Source organism: Myzus persicae, unplaced genomic scaffold (genome assembly GCF_001856785.1).
Source record: "Myzus persicae strain clone G006 unplaced genomic scaffold, MPER_G0061.0, whole genome shotgun sequence".
NCBI lineage: Eukaryota > Metazoa > Arthropoda > Insecta > Hemiptera > Aphididae > Myzus > Myzus persicae.
In genome coordinates, this window is record NW_019103602.1 from 1,724,456 (window position 1) to 1,743,385 (window position 18,930).

Genomic DNA, 18,930 nt, shown 5'->3' on the forward strand with positions numbered 1-18,930 from the left:
CGGTGAAGCAGTACAGGGTTGTTTCGCAAAATGTCGATCCACTACTACTACACCCATCTAAACTTTCAATGTTTTTAACTAATAAACTACTAATTTGAAACTTGATTGTTGTATATAGAAGTACTCGGAATAATATTTTGCTTAATAATATGAAATTAAATATGCATGTTGCTGTCATTCAAAAGAGTAAAAACTTAAAAATAGATAACAATAACAAGTAGAAATAAATATATTTGTTTTCCAACAATGTTGATTTGTGAAAAAATATGCAAAAGAAATATTTTCCAAAACGTCTTTTCTAAAATAACTAGTGACTTACGTTAGATGGATTGTTCTTTTTACAACTTACTTTTTTTAAAATAAACGAATAACTATAGTGACTTTTATAACGTTGCCACTTTGGTTTTGTTGCCTTTATATCTCGAGCGAAACTATTCTTATATCCCTTTTTCGACGAGGCGTCGGGTAAAATATTAGGAATAATAAGTACCTTGGCATATATATAGTATACACTTAGAAACAATTGATGAAAAAGCACGATCTCTAGACTCCCGTTGTCGAATCATTTGTTTGAATTATCGTTGGGATTTGTTTTGATCATGATATGAATAATGAATTTTGTCGTATTGAAATTAATTTTGCTTACCACAGTTGACTGTATAATTGCGCTTGCTCGTAATCAAAGAGAAATAATAATAATAAAAACTAATTACACCCATTTTAAATAAAAACTATAAAAACGTACTGTCCAATTGTTTACAAACGAGTACCCACATTATTATTCAGTTTATCGATACAAAAACTACACATATGTAGGTACTAGTGTGTATTTAAATATTTATAGATCATTAAAACAATGTAAAGCATTTTTTTAACTGTTAAAGAGGGTTTATAAAAGGTTTTGACTTCCAAGTATTGTAAATAGTTGTTATTTAAGCCTGCATTCATTTACAGACTACAAAGCAACACACATTTTTATGTTTTTGTAGAAATAGTAATGGTAAAATTCCTAGAAATTATTAATATTTAATGAGTTGCTTTATATTTAAATAGTGTGAAATTCACCACACGACTTTGGAACTTTAATTGCACTTTTGGGGGTATCTACCTACACTAAAGATGTTTTAAAATATATTTCAAGCAAACATGATTTGTGAATCTATTTTCTTAAAAAACAAGCTGTTTTAATAAATAGTATTTAAATTTTTATGATACCAGTAAAATTATACACCACAGAATACTTGTAACTTAATTTCTTCTTTATTATACTTTGTTTTTTTATAAATAATTGTTTAAAGTATAGAGTTAGAATATAAAATAATGAATGGATGATTTTTGACAGAACTTAGTTTCTATCAATGTTTGCACTTTGTTCTGTAATAATAAATGTTAACTCGTTTGTATACATATGATAATACAGAGTGATTATTTTATCATGAACAAAGTGTATTTAAAAAAAATTATATTTTTTAACATTTTGTTTTTGAATGACAATATACAGTTTAAATTTATTCATCGGAAACAAAATTTTTCGATACATAAAAGTTGAATATAGGAATAGTGGTTTATGAGTTATACGTATTTAATGTTTTAATGAGAGGGGTGGAGTGGTAAACGATTACCTCTGAAAATGTTGGTACACTAGTACACTACTAAACATTTTTTGATATAAATACAAGTAGATTAATTTAAAGATAAATGCTGATTTACTCAAATACTAATAATAAAATGGATTTTTGAAACATCCCAGTACCAGTCAGCTCACCTTATAAGAACTTTAAATACCTCTAACGAATAACTTCTACTTCAAAATTCGATTTCTCAGTGATATGTTTCTTTCAATGCCTAGAGACATTTTTCTAGTACAAAAAAAGGCTTTGACTTGGAATTTCAAAGTTGGTTTCTTTTACCATAGTAGCAAATTGAATTTGGTCGATACTTCAAAAATTTAAAAGTAAAAAAATGCCTAGCATTTTTCGAATAACTATAGTTACTTTAAATATATATTGAATGTTTATGTTAGCGTTTTCTATACTGGGTATCATTTTCAAAATGTGTTGACTTTTTTGAGGTATTTATAGACATTTTCATTTTTAATTTTTTTTTCTATTAATATCGATACCAATTTTTACTTTAAGTCAAATAGCTTGAAAATGTAATACCAGGTTCCTCAAAATATTACTCGTACTATAGCCATAAAAAAATATTAAGGGTCTATAGGTCCAATTTTATTTTAAGCCTTTGATGCATTTTACATAATTTGTTATAATCATGAAAATGTGCAAATAATTCAATACGTAGTTAAAAATGTATAATATCCTAATATACTTTTGTTAAGATATGACATTTTTGTATAATGTTTCTCATAAGTATTTATGATATTTAAAATTAAAAAAATATAAAAGCAAATTTTTTTAATATTTATTTTAAGTTAAAATTTGAACGGCATTCAATATTATAACAAAAAGTACTAAATAACGGCTTGTTAAATAACGGAGTTATTCTGTTGTAATTAAAAAAATATTATTCGTGTGTACTTGAAACTATCAATCCGCATTATTATATTTTATACACACAATGACAATGTTAAATGCAATGTTTTCAGATAGAATTAATTCAAAATACTAATACTAATTAATTACTTTAATAGCTATTTACGTATATAAATGTATCGTTAAACATACTTATAGAAATACAGGTGGACAGATCGTCATAAATCAGAATAATTTTTCATATGCAATGATATACCAATCATCGAGTTTAAATTTTACACATACGAGTATTAGTGTGCCTTACTCAACAACTACGTAAACCCAACTTTTTCTTACTTTTATATACTTAAATTCTATAAAAAATATTCTGCTTAAGTTTAAGAGTGTGGGCTGTGGAGATATAAATTTAAGATGCCATTTAACAACGTCAATATCGTTAGTAAACTAAGCTGACAATAGTAAAAAAATTGTCAAAAAATAATATGTTTCCAATATTTTCATTTTGTAATTATTTAAAATTATGTAAACAACATTTCCAAAAAGACTAATTTATTCCTTGGAAATTAGTAAAGATTTAAAAATAATCACCTTGGTGATACATAAACTATATGCTCAATAAGCAATGATATTTGTATTTATGTTGAACAATTTAAGTGTAGGAATGTATATAAAATATGTATCCATTACATATAATAAATAATATATTACATAATATTTAAAGTAATTATTATTCAAACAACTACAGTCAAGGTACAATTATGATAATTAAAATATGCATATTACGCTATAAATTACGAAAAACTTTCAGATCCCTTAAAACCAAAAGCAATTGTCAAGTTTTTAGTCTAAATTTAAGTTTAAATTAAATTTTTTTTTTATCGAGGTAAAAAAATTATAAAACAAACAAGTTGGTGTACCGTATATTTATTGCGAAAGTTACATTTTATATCAACAGTTTTTAAAACTTATTAAAACGAAAACTTATTTTTAATGGTTTGTGGAATTTCCATTTAATAACATTGTACTTAAATTTTAAGTTTTAATTTTAGAAAAATTCTTTTAAAAAACTGTTAATGTTACTTATTGTATTATAGTTTTTTAGTGGTTTATATTTAAATAAACAGTTTAGATTTTAGGTAAAATTTGCTCGAGAATAGATTAGTGTTTCTTTTAAGTAGTTAAATACATACAATTTTTTATTTCTCAGAAAAATTTGCTTGGAAGTTGAGTACAAGATTTATTATAAGTAATTCTTATAGAAATCAAAAATCATCTCGAAAATACATTGTCACAATTTCAGTATTTTATAGAAGATTGGAGTTGAAATTTTAGTACGAAATTCTATTCAATTTAACATGAAGATCAAAATATAGATCACTATTAATTTTTTTAAGAAATTTAAAATCCATTAAAATTGTTATTTATCTGATAATTAACTTTAATGGATTTTTCAAATGGTTTTAATTGATGAAAATGGTATAATTATAAGCCTCTTCAAGGTTTTGTTTTTGTTGCCAGGAATTCCATTGATGGATATCCTATAATTGAAAAGGAACAGGATCCAGCCTAAGTATTTTTTATCTGTTTTTGTTTCGCTGCTCGTAAGGAGGGATATTATCACACCCAGCAAAATTAAGACAGAGGAACGAAAAACAACCATCGACTAGTGCAATATTTATGGATTTCAACCACCAAGGCCCTATGGACACATGATCTAATCCCAAACGTAGCCAAGTGGTTGGAGAAGGCGATCCCTAAGGTTCCCTCTAACATTCCACATCACGCTGGTACTCTCTGGACATTGGCGCTGTCAGCACTACCGCCACAGTATGGGTAACGTGAGCAGTCTACGCTGCATGCACTACCTTTTTCAGTCGGGCACTGAAGAGCACACCCTGTTCCTCTGTCTGAATTTGGTGGGACTTGAGCTAATCTTGGCACCCACCTTGGACGTACTAAATATGCGGCTTATATGGCTGACATTCTCTACGGCTGGTATTTGAAGACCTACTACTTAATCCCACCAAGATGAAGACTTCCTTGAACTAAGTTAAGAAGACGTTTATAATTTGTTATAAAATGGTGGAGGTGATTATGACTTTTAAGGAAGTCGTGAAGAGGGCTAGGCAGGCCATCGAGGGACGAGTTTAGCACGGGGTTCTAAAGCGCCGGGCTAAGGTTGGGTCATGAAAAGCTTAGGCACGGTTAGACGACCAAGGTGGATGACAGTAAATCGGCTCTAAAAATAAAAATAATAAAATAATATGTGATTGGTAGACTAGTGTGAGGGTTGGTAATTGTGGGGCATGTCTTGCACATCTCACTTAAAGTTTATATTATTGTTATGCTTCAAATTTCAATATATGAAGTTACATTAGGGCCAATTCTTGAGAAAACACTGTTCAGTTGGTAAATATGTGCATTGTGCAAGTACTTAGGAATGGCGATCCAAAAAGATTGTGGTTTTGAGAAATACATCAGATTAACGGTATTTGCGTGATATACGGAAACCCTGCCAATCATGTCAGAAAGTAGTAATGTAAAGTGCTATTTATTAAACGTTTTAATTATGAATAGTTTTATTATGTACAATAACTCAAAAGATGGGAATGTGCTGACTACTGACACAACTCTTTTGGTTTATCCAGATAGGTGAAAAAAGGTGTAAGTAAAGGAGAACAGAGCAATAGTGCTAAATTTAGGATAAGTGCTTCTGCTCCAACATAGCTGGAAGAAAAAGGGGAAGAGGAAGAAGAAAAAATGGGGAAGGAGTATTTATTTAGCTATTTTGTGCAAGCTTGATAGATTATTTCAGTTGTAAAAAAAAGATTTTATACCAATAAAAATATGTATATACTAAAATTTAATAGACACATTTATAGTCTATAATATTTACATATAATGTTTACAAATTGAAGACTATTCCTAATAATAATATACAATAGTTATGTGACTGAGGAAAAAGTGTACAAATTGGATAAAATTTTCTACAGAAAATAATTCTCAAAAATATTGTTTGAACCTAATCTAGTAGACGAGAAAAAAATTAAAGATTACTAAAGATTAATAATAGTGAAATATTATTTAATGCCGAGTTATTATTCTAATTTTAATTTCAGTAAGCAGTTGTTTAAATAAAAACCGGGGAAAAATGTTTATATTAACTTTTTATTTAATTAATTTGTAATCCTTGGGTAATAAAATATATAAAGTGCTCATAAACATCTCTTCGCTAGATCACAATTTAGTAGGTGTCTCCAAGCATTTCATTAACCACCACGTTCTCTCGAGGGCGACATATATTTTATAAAAGCTGATAAGACTCATTCACTATAGCCACGGCCTGGATTTTTTTTAAATAAAGGAGTTCAATATATTAAAACGGACATTAATAACTTGAGTTTAGTTTACTATGCATTTCTAAATGTCATATGAATACTTCATTTGATAACCGTAAGTGTAATTACTTAATATTTTAATAATTTTTAATTTAATTTTGATATTTATTACATGGTCTGATTTGAAACCAACTAAATTTATGTCGCTACATAATAAAATACGGTTGTGGTTAAATTGCTGTCTTATAGGTCCACTGCAGGATAATCCAGGACACAGCATATTACGGACAGAATTTTTAGTACCAAATCAAACATTACCGCTGAAATCACATCCCTTATTAATCTGAACAAAAAACTCCGTGCTAGATTCATCCGAAATATGCAGTGATTACTGTGTATGTTTTAAAATAAAATATTCAATATATTGACTAAAAAATAATGATAGTATAATTTGACTAAATAAGTTGCTTAGTAATTCGTAGTATTACATTCATGTGTAACTGAATTTACTGAAAAATGTATTATTCCTAGACCAACTAAAAGAATGTTAGTTTTTTAGGAATACCAGTAGGAACAGTATATTGACTATGCACGGTGGACATTAAACATAATATAATACAATTAGTTATCAAAACAACGGTGATCATGATAATAATAATAATTACAGTTAAGATCTAGATAATAAAGTAATATAATTATGATAATGATCAAAATAATAAGGATAATGATAACGACGACGATTTGGAACCCATATTAGCGCTTTTAGAAAGTCCATTACGGCTGCCACTGACGTCGTTAAACTTTTCCCCGTTTTGTTTTTATTTATATTGATATATATATATTTTTTTGGAAAGTTGGTTCCGTGGTATTTAATTGGACACTGGTACAGCAGAACAATCGTAAGCTAAATATATTCGTATACGTCTTCTTTCAAGGCAATTCGACCAAAACTGTGCTAGATGTCGAATACTTATGTTGAAGTAATATTGACCCCTTTTTTATTGCCATATTGCTAACATGCATTTTTTCACAAGTATGACGAAATTAATTTAATCTCATTAGGTTTTACTGTATTATTTTTATTCTGATATAAAATATGTAACACATATAATTTTTATTAACATAATGTTTAAGCTCTTCCGATAAACTTGATCTATCAATTAAAATCAAATTAGTCAAATGATGGCACAAAAATATTATGTACCTATTTATGTGGAGGATTAATTTTGTACTGCATTAAAGTGAAGTAAAACATGAGATTGAACTAGTAAATCTATTTGGTGCATTAGGGAGGTAAAAATTGAAAATGAAAACAAGTTTTTGAAGGCGTTGGGGGGAAAAATAAAGAAAAAAGGGGTATTTTCAATCATTTTTCGGTGTACTTTACTTCAATAACTAATAATCGTAGACATTCGACGTTTTCTTATATTAGCATTTTCCTTGTATGGTAACATTTTCAAAATGTATCAAATTTTGTAAATCATCTTTTTCTTTTCATAACTAACATTAAAAACTTAACAGAAGACTCCCCACATATTTTTCAATCTTAAAAAAAAGTTACCCTTTTGATAGCTATGAGATATTTTGGATTTATTTTCAAATTCTTCACTCAGAAACGTTCTTCACGTGCAATGATTTATCGTTGAATTCAAATATAACACATCCATTACAATGGCGTACTCGACAACTACTGCACATCAGAGGTACTCCGTTGTCCACATTTTTTACAACAATACTTCTGCTTACTTTATAAATACTCATACATTCAAACGTATGTACTGACAAAAGTATCGATAGTTATCGGTTATCGGTTATAAAATGCAAGACAGGGTCGTAAAAAGAAGAATAATTCTAAGTTATAAATTATAATATATTTAAATAATAATAATAATAATAATAATAATAGTGTATATAATGTATAATCTGTGACAGTGACATTATAATACAATATAATAATATAATATATAAATACGTGTACTTCAATACAGTTCATATAAAAACGACAGGATTTTTTTTTTATGGGTAAAATAATAATTAAAAACAATAAAACACAATAAAAAAAATAAAACGATGGTGGGATCATAACTCCGTACAGTTAGTTAATTTTTTTTTTCTTTGAAAACTTTCTAAAAGTACTTGCAACAAAATAATAATAATAATAATAATAAAGATGAACGATAGATTTGAAACTGACTGAAAACGTGTGTAACATATTGGATGTATTTTGAAGTCAATCAGAGTAGTTATATCATTAAGTTGCAGATCATTAGTTTGATGTCGATTTTTGCATCCTGTATCGGTTTCGTGTCTTCTCGCATTTTTTGGCTAAAATTCAACAAATTAATATTATTGTCTTATAAGATTAAGAGATATTAAAATTAATTAATATACTTACTGATCTTAATCTTGTTGTCTGGACAGTTCTAAAAAAAAGATTCAACCGTTTATTACATAAGTATAGTAAATAGTGATAGGTAATGGATACTAATTCAAATGTAATTATAAACTGGAGTGTCAGGTCTTAAATTGTCAATGTATCTAACTTCAGAGTGATCATTTAATTTTGTAAAAAAATGAAATGGTACAAAAGTGATCACTTGCAAGTTGTATACTTCATATGTATATTTATGTGGAGTTATTAATTATTATTAGTAGTACGGGCTAACTTCTAATGATAAACTTTGTGTAACATAATTATTATTTATGTGTATTTAATGGCCAAATGAGTATGTCAGTATTATGCAAATATCAAAAATGTATTTTTTGATTTTTGAGAAAAAGTTTAGAATGTATAATATTCTCTTGTTGAATTTAATGCACTATATTATTCATTACCTAGTTTATAGAATATTTTTTTTTTATTAATGGTAAAATATTTTGTATTTATAACTGGATCAAAATAAATATTTTATTCAAATTCTTAGCATAATGGACCCTGATAAATAGTGTTTTTTTGTGTTATTTATGAATGCAATAAATACTTATTCAACATTATGTATAATTATCTTGATCATCGATCAGACAAAAGACATTAATATTTGATTTCAGCTGAGAACTTTAAAGGTATTTCATTTCGCATTTTCCAAAATATTATTTTCTTATTGTAATCACTCAACTTATTAAATTCATGAACATTAATCCCTAATACGATCATTAAATCACTTCATCAAAAGTACTAATAAATATAATATAGCAAGAAAAAAGTAAGTTCGCCTACCTTGAGTTTTATTATTCTTCGAATTATAAAGATACTACTGAAATATCATATTCATAGAAAATTGTAGACATATTATAATGACGCATATGTTAAATAATGTCTGAACTAGATGCATATACTATATATCAATATGCACATAGGTAATATTATGTACCTACCGCCAATTATTATTTTAAGTTTATTTTTTATATTTTTTCATAAATATATAGGTTTCTAATGAATGTTATAAAATATTACGTAGAATTCATATCATATATTAAATGACAAATACATTCGTGACTTTTCTTCATAGATCACGTTCGTTTGATTTTATAACATTTGAACTACCAAAAAGAGTAGGTGGTGCTGACTGGTTGGCACTTACACTTCACAAAAATGATGCTGTAGTTCGAATAAAGAATCGACACAAACTTTTGTACCAGAACGTACATTTTTTGTAGCACAATAAAATGTTACAAGCTAAAAGCATGAAACAGAAAATTGAAGTAAAAAATGCACGTTACAAAATGAACACAAAATATGTAGCTTAAAAGTTTAAGGTTGAAAGGAGTGTTTTGAAGCAATGAAAATACATCTTAAACTGAATTGTACGCTCGAAATATGTTTGTTTTGTGTTGAATATTAAATTCTATAGATGAATTGTCAAGTTGATATCATTAGTAATTCTGAAATCGTTTTTATAAAGTGTATAAGCACTATATTACAGTTTCTAGAAATTCCAAAGACTAATTAGGTATTCACAAATCAATGTTTAGGTTTTCATTAGGTTTTCTACGTGAGAGGATTTCGGTGTCGGTTTATTGTACGTCATGCCTCATGAAATACTATTACTATTATTGTACCACCCCGGTTGTGTGATATTCGTAAGCGTTGTTTTCGGAAAACAGAACGAATTATTAGTTAATATGATGCGCTTGAGCGTAAAAAATACAAAACTGGAATGAACAGCATTGTTTTGAACTTACCGATTCGTATTGCAACCACAGGCAGTGTTGGAATTGTACGTATACTGGATTACACACGTTTTCTTTATCTTCTGCTGGCCACGGTACTGAAACAAATCGTATGATGTCACAATAATATTAAACAATGGCCAGTTTCATGTGTGAGATATGGTAAAGGTCATGTTTTAGGTACATGGTAATAATATCATTTCGGTATTATATGTATACATTGCTATTCGGTTGAAATTATTAACGCGATTAATCGATAACGCAATAGCGTGATCAATCGGTTGCAGAGTTCGATTGAAATAATAATTTGACAAATTAAGTCGAGTCAAAAGTTTGCATATACTAAACCGTTTTAATTGAATTGAAATCAAAGAGCGATAGGTAAATAGAAAATGGGTTTGTTATAGTATTTATTTGTGTATGTTTATGAATTAATGTACTCGTAACAATACAAATACTATGATAGCTATATGTGCTACATTATGCTGAAGCCATCATACAATCTAATTTCATTTTCAAATACAGAAAACGCTACAACAAATAAATTGAACATTGTATAAAAATCGATATTTTCAATAATAATTGTATTCATTATTATTATACTATTATGTTTTCAAACTCATTTTATTATTGAAATGCAATAACAAATATACAAATTAACTGTCGTATATTAAATATAGCAGTGCATCATGTTATTCAAAAATAAATAAATTTCATCGAAATTGGATGATTGTATAGCAAATTAATAAATAACGTCATTCAAACCACCATAGGGCGTCTATTTTAATATTGCAATTTATACCGATATTATAGTTCTTAAAATGTGTAAGTACATATAAAGGCACTTCATTTTTATAGTTGTTTCCATTTTTAAATATTGTAATATTACAATTTATATTAATTTTGAATATTGTTTTATTTTAAAATCGAATAAGAGGCGCTCGTAGTGAATAACGTCGTCTTCAGTTAAAATCAACGAACTAAAATATTGCTTACTGTAGTGGAATATAGTCTGGTCATTAAAAACTATTACGATATCGATAGAATAATTGTACGATAAACATGATCAACTATAAAAAAATCTAGAATGTTTTTCACACTAGTGTCCACACTCGATGGGTCATGTTTTTAAGCTGGTCCGAGATTTGATATGTGAACTAATTACGATGGTAATAATTTAAAAATCTCCCGAATAAAAAAAATACATATAATACCGGTTTTGAATGACTTCCGGTATGTTAGCAAACACCGTTAACCATAATGGGGAGTTTGCCGTTTCCACATGGCTCATATTACAAAGCAACTTATAATGCGGCAATCGTTTTGCTAGGTATACTCGTATAGAAAGTACTTACCCCTACGCGAATAACAGCATTTATTAACCTTTTGGTCGAACAATGTTAACTTATATATTTTTTTTTTGTACGGACCGTTAACATTGATAGATTTTCACTTTAAAACTCATTTGTGATAGAAATACAAATAGATTTTCATTGATACATAATATTCTATTTTATACTATTTGTGTGGTATTTTTTATTTTAAATATAACATAATTTAGAAGTCTTTAGTGCAGTTTTAATATCAAAAAATATACTTGCGATACACGAGTAGCATTTTAAATTTTGAGTTATTCAATAAATTATATTGAGAAACTAACAGGGAACCAATATTGATGCAGTTATTTTTTTTTTCGAAAAAGTACTAGATATTAATACAATAATAATAATAATAATAATAATAATAATAATAATAATATAAGAATTTTGCTGTTTTTCCAAAATGTTATATTTGCTTGATAATTTTCATAAAAATTAACTATTTCTATAAAAGAAATATTTCCTATGCAACCGATTAGAGAATTTTGCTGTTTTTCCAAAACGTTATATTTGCTTGATAATTTTCATAAAAATTAACTATTTCTATAAAAATTAACTATATCTATAACAACCGATCAGAGAACCAATCAATATCTTATTCCAAAATTAAATATTTCCAAATTTTTAAATTTTAAAACTCACAATGTTGTCTCCATGTTATAGATAATACCATTGACCATCATGAAAATAACCTTTTTACAAAACGCACCATTTTTACAATATTAAATTAATTTTTAAGAAAAATAGCTTGAGAGCAAAATTAGGTTGTTCAAAACAGTAGGTACATACGCATGTTCTCGACTCTCGAGGAACTTTACTGTGAACAGTTCTCAGCGGTTGTGATCTTTGTTTGTCCATATTTTATAGGTACATTTTATAATTGTGTTATTTTTTCAAAAAGTTTTATAAAGGCTAATATCGGCTCATCGGGCGTACTGTTTTGTGCGGTGCTCACTGCCGTGTAAAATTGCATACAGACAATAATAAGATATGTGGGTGCACTTACTGTAGGTCTCCTCGAGGCATTTGTCCAAGGCCTTTTGCCCCACTTGTTTCTGCCACTGTTCTTTGAAGACGCTCTTCATTGCGTAATCAGCTATGAACGTTTTGTTCAGTGAACCGTCTTCAGTGAGCTAAATTAATTTTAAATTACATAGTTATTTTTCTATTATTATATTTAATATTAATTTCCATACCAATCTATTTTTCTTGCCAATACACTCGTGAAGGCACTGGAACAAAAATTAAAAAATAAGTGTTTTAATTAAAATACACGAAATGCAATGAGTACATTTATTTTAAAAAAGTACTCACAAATTGCTTCTTCTTGGTAATCTTTACCGCATCGGCGGAAAACAAGTCTTGTTTGGGAGTAGTAGCTGTAAAATCACCAAACATAATAATATTGAATTAAGATATTTTGTTGTATTGGCTAACTATTTTTCTTTCAATTAATGTCAATTTTTTATTTCATTATGTATCTACTTGATAGATACTTTATAGATTTATTTTTAAATCATCAAAAATTAATATGTCTACCCATTTTAAACTATTTAATATTTTTAAACCTCCCAGTTGCTCGATCGCGACATTTTGAATCAAAAATATTAAATATAACCAACACAGAATATGATTAAATAATAGCTAGTGGAAATTTAATAAAAAAATAAATTAAATAAGAGCTGATCAGAAAAAAAACACTAGAAACTAATAAATTTTTAATTTAAAAATGCTATACAGCATAAGATAATAATAATAAAAAAATGTTAATACAAAATATAAATTTGTAATTATGATTGATTGGGTATTCCTTATTTTAAATTTGTGATTTTTTCAGATTATCGCCCTTCCCCCTCAAAAAGTTCAATTACAAAAAAGTTCCATGTAAATTTATTAATTTTAACAAATGTCACAAAAGCTCTAGAGTTACAAAAATAGACAATTTATATTGTTTATACCAACTTCATTATTCATCCAACTTTAAGAACAAATGTATTGAACATGTATAGTGCATAATGTGTATACATGTTTTTTCGTGTGTTATGAACAAATCGCAAATGTTTGACCAAAATGGATGTGATTTCAATGAAACAGAGAAAACAGTTCAAAGTATAATATTAATTGAAATGTCTAGAACTTAATACGGTAGTAACCCCGTGCGATTTCACGACGCCAATTTGCATATAAAATGTACTGCAAATTAATTTTCGTGTACGTTTATAATAGCACCAGCGTGATATTATTCTATTATTATGTGCACCAATTTACTAAAACAAGATATTAATCATCAACTTACTACATCGGCACACCGAACCGTGGACTCGAAAGTCGAAATTTATTAATCTGGACATGTGCATATTATTATTATATCGTACGTCATACGTGTATGTTAGTGATTTCACGTAGCTGACTGAGCGCGGAGAATATTAGTTTTTGTTAATGTAAAATGACATTCGTGTTACCCAATAGTAATTTCGCGACGAAAAATAACTTCGATATTATATACCAACATGATGTTCGCCACACATGCGCTTGTATATTATATAGTCTAGATTTTAATCCTGAACTTGTCAATTTAGACGAAGGGGATAATTTTATTCAAATCCTTTTACTGATCCCTTTTTTTATTTTTAATTAATTCGAGACTTACCTACTGTACATACCAAACGGATTTGTGAAAAATACAAGTGACCATCTCATATAATATGCATGGGTTTGCGCGAGGGGACAAGTGCCGGCGATAAATATTTTACAGAGAACGATCGACACTCAAACTTGTATAACTATTATTAAACAAGTTTGAATTTTTGTTGTCACCTCGAATCAGAGTGTACTGAATTTTTATTGAATGAAAATAATAATGAAAACCTGTCGTTTGTATTTTTTATTTATCGATATTCATTCACACTTCTCAGTACTACTGACCAGTATAAAAACGATAGAAAATAATATGTGAAGTAAATAAAATGGTAAAAGTTATTTGTCAAGGGGCCAAAATACTTAGTCCGAAGGCGTTCTGAGAGAGGGTTCAAGTTTTTAGTTCCCCTGTGTATTTTTTATTTTTAAACTTGAGTGTGGAGTAGTAGTATAGACAGTATTTTAGTTTTAATATAATATACTTGGTTTGAAAATACTTTTAAAACGCAATGCATGATATATGATGTTGGTATTCTTAATATTATTGTATATTTTATTAAGTAGATACGTAAACGTTTAATGTTCAACGTGTTTAAATTCAACTCTTCCACTAAGAGTTTTAAAATATAAATCAAAGAAATCGCTTGTAGTATAGTTTGTAGGTGGACATTAATGAATGAAATAAAATTTTTTTTATAACTTAAAATAGTTAACCTTTACACATTATCACAACTGAAACACTTTTTACCTATACGAAATTCGAAAACCATTTTAAAATTATTTAGATTACCTACTCGTACTTCTATGTGTTATGTTTCTCAGATATGTTTGTTTTGATTTCATTAGTTAAGTTGAATGTCCGCTTATTATAAACGCGAAGGAGAAAGTTTAGAGGTCAAAAACGCAGAACCTTCAAATTCGTAGTTGAATAGAAACCATAAAATAGAAAGTTTCAACTCAGAATTATCGCGACGTGATTAGATTATTAAAAACTCGATATGTATTATTTACATATTTTGCTAACCTTTGCCAAACTATTTGAAATAATACAATTCGATAATATTGTCGTGTCTTATACGATCGATGCTCGTACATAATTATTCAAACATTATTAAAATAAATAAATGCATTAGGTACTTCTTATTTTGTTAATTCAAACCGGTCTATTGGAATTAATAGGTTAATACCGTTCTACTCTTAAATAAATCAAAACATTATTGGTTCTGTTCTATAACACCTACTTATGGTAATTAATAGGGATATTATATAATAGAAGACTATATAGTTATAACATTTTCGATATTCGATGCCATCGTAAAATAACATTGAATATAAAAGTCATATTAGGTAAATTTTGTTTATGATAAAATATTTGAAAAAAAAATATGATGTATATCTAATATTATAATACGGATTAGGTATTCTAACCATGTTGGTACGATAATTAAAATTTGGTAAAGAATAACGATTAAAAAATGTAGCTATATATGTTTTATATTGACATGTTCAATGGTAATTTATCTATATGAAATAAATAGACTTTGTTAAATAAATCCTAAATGGACTAAGTCAATTTTGAACATAATTTAATTTACCTGCAACCGTTGCAAACTTCTCTGCTACTTGTGCGTAACACTCGTCAGCTGCTACTTTGTCTTTATCGCCGAATCGCTTCATTGCGTTTTCCGGGCCACAACATGACTTTAAAAAAAAGTTTCTTTTTAATTTTTTTTGTACATATACAGGATTTGATTAAAAACTAAGGGTTTTTGTTTTAGTTTATAAATCCTTCTATTTTTATAACATTGCGTCGGAGAATTGTTTGTGGTCAAAAAATCTCATTAAGTTTTCGTTGGAGTGGTTGCTAACAAAATCAAACGTTAACCAACCTAATCTACTACCAACCTAGATGTATCTAAAAAAAAAAAGTTCCCTGATAATTAAGAGTATTTTGCAAGACCTTAAAAAATGGATTCTCAAGAAATGATTATATACTATATATGATTATAAACTATACCTACTAAAATTACAATACTAAATTTCATTTTTTTTTTTAAATAGAGAATAATAAATTATTATGCAAAATTTTGAATTTAAATATAAATAATAAATTGTATATATATTTTATTTTTTATGAAATAAATAAACATTTTTCAAGTATAGATATTCTTAATTGGTACGTAATTATGAATTATATAAAGGTATTTATTTTCTATAAAGCTCAATATTTTATATTTTTGTTCAGAATGTTTTGTTACAGCGGTTAATTTAATTGTTATATATTTAAAAAAAAATATTAAATAATTTTAATATATTTTTTATTTGGGATTTGATTAAAAAACTTAGTAAGCACAATTGCGTTGTTCTTGTCTACTCTTTTATAGAAATTACATAAGTAGTATGTTATAGGGAAAAACAAGCATTACTGTTTAATTTCTCAATCAAGTTTATTGACCCACACTGTACTCGACAAGTTAATTAAAATCGACTACTCAATCGAATATTTTACCAAGTTAAATCAGACTAAAGTTTTTACATTGAGTACTTCACAAGTCTTTAGTATATGATTTTCATTAGAATTAATTAAAAATTTAAATAATTATCCAATTTAGTTGTTTTTGTCTTAAGTATTTACTTTTGTATTGAATATAAATAATATAAATTTCATGATAATAAGATAATTTAAACAATTTAAAACGCCAACCAGATGTAAACTTACTTCTTCAGAAACGGATAAAACATATTGAAGTATATTTTGTTTAATTAAAACAAATTTTTTTTAATTATTTTCAAACAAACTTATTTAAATTTATAGTTATAAAATATTATTGTGTAACAGAAGTTGGTAGGTACCTACCTAAGTAAATAATATTCAATTGAAATAATAAAATGAATACTTAGTTTTTTTCAAAAGAAAACTTTAAATTAAGTTACATTTTATTATTTTTTTATACAATTTCGAGGAAAATAATCTTAGAACAACATACACAATATTGTGTTTAAAAATAAGTACCATTAAAATCAATATTTTTCCGATCCATATTTTTATTTTTAAAGATTTTGGAATTTTGTGTTACCTAGAAATAATATTATAAGATAATCTGAGTTAGTATATTTTATGAAATGGGCAGTTTAGTGTAAAATAAGATCAGATGAGATTATAACCATTATAATTTGTAACCAATGACATTTTAATGAAATTTTCCCCTGTATTTAAGTTATTTACGTGGAAACTATAAAAATCTTAGTTTTCTTTTCCTAAGTTACCTTTAGTTATTGAATAAACCAATCAAAGTCATTTGATATAATAAAAGTTTATTATAATGATATAAGTTTAACTTGTGTTACTGTGGAATATAATCATCAAAATTGTTTTTAAGCATACCTACTGTACAACAAAGGCAGTAACGCACTTATAGGTTATAATTTACTATTATTTCATAATTTAATAAAAATACAATATCACATAAAAACTGAAAAAATCACTTAAAATTAATTGTAAAAATGAATTATTTTCTTTGAGCGACTAAGAAAAAATTTCATTCATTGTGGATTATGATGCGAACTCAGGGAAACATTTCGAACAAAACGGTTTTATTGTAGGATAGCAGTCCTAACAAAGGAACTTTTACTTTTTCAATTAAATCAACTAGGACGATGGACTAAAATTATTATTTCCAAAAACGTCCAATACATTTTATGTGTATCACAATGGTTGATTGTGGTTGTATTTATTGCATCAATATTGTTATAAAATGACAATAAATTTATCAGAATGCGTAATCGAATTTTTACGGTGTAACGTAAATAAATGATTATGTACATGGTATTATTATACTATACACATATTATACGCGTTCGAGAGAAATCTGTTACACTTAACGAAGTGCTTTTGTCGCATTTTGGCGAAAGTTAACTTTTCTTTTGAAAACCAGGACACATTGTTGTCGACTAGGGCGTTCAGGTTATAATATGCTATCTTCAAATATTATATTTTTTTTATTACGGATCGGATTTAATATTTTAAAATATTGTCGCATAGGTGTATAATATATTATAATATCGTATATGAGTAGTATATATGTATATAAACAATCTTAGTGTATCACATTATACTGATAGTATATACGTTAATAGTTGTGTAAATACATGATTCAAACTGACTATGGTTTACCTTTCTGCTGGCTTGTTTGCACCGGAAGAAGTCGCTGTCTTCGGTGTCCAACAGCTCTTTGCCCCGTCTGTGGTGACCCGCATCCGCTAAAATAGCACGAAACGTTAGGTCAGCATAACATTATTGTACGATAAAACGACAACAGAATAGAAGAATTTATTGTATAAAACGAAAAATCTCATCACGAAGAATAAAATCTAGAGTTGTACCCACAAAATGTTTTATCAATATTATCATAGCTGGTAACTAATTATTTATAGTCTTATTACAATAATTATTGAAGACCAAATAATATTATTATTCTGAATGTCTAATTATATTTAGCTTAAAATCGTATAAATTAGCTTACTAAGTTTCTAAATGTCACTATTAATTGTATTTTACTGTGGCGTCATACGTTACTTGTACCTTTGGGTTTCAGTATACGTCATATAATTTTAATAAATAAATAAAATAGTATAAAATCGTTTGCACGCTCACCGAAAACGACGGATATTTGAAGCAGGACGACGGCCACCGCGATGCACTTGATCGTAGCAGAGTTAGCGGACATTTTCGTCGTCGGCGTTTCTCTCGTTCGTACAATGTATATAATATCGTTATAAAAAAACTGTGTGAATTATACGGAGCTCGGCGGTCAGACTCGTCTGGTGGTGCAGAGTATACTGCTGCGGCGTGATGTCCAACTTATATTATATACCGCGGTACAAGTCCAATAATAATAATAATAATAATAATAT

General features: G+C 27.5%; 1 protein-coding gene across 1 annotated transcript; it reads right to left on the reverse strand.

Annotated features, from left to right (window-relative positions):
- Window positions 1-7,949: 7,949 nt before the first annotated feature.
- On the reverse strand, window positions 7,950-18,924 carry LOC111034859. The gene is made up of 9 exons (XM_022316261.1): window positions 18,671-18,924; window positions 18,191-18,276; window positions 15,612-15,717; window positions 12,694-12,758; window positions 12,576-12,611; window positions 12,386-12,512; window positions 10,013-10,098; window positions 8,226-8,253; window positions 7,950-8,155 (listed from the first exon to the last, which is right to left on the reverse strand). The coding sequence occupies exons 1-9, from the start codon at window positions 18,741-18,743 to the stop codon at window positions 8,097-8,099; spliced, it is 666 nt and encodes a 221-aa protein (XP_022171953.1). The 5' UTR covers window positions 18,744-18,924; the 3' UTR covers window positions 7,950-8,096.
- Window positions 18,925-18,930: the final 6 nt, after the last annotated feature.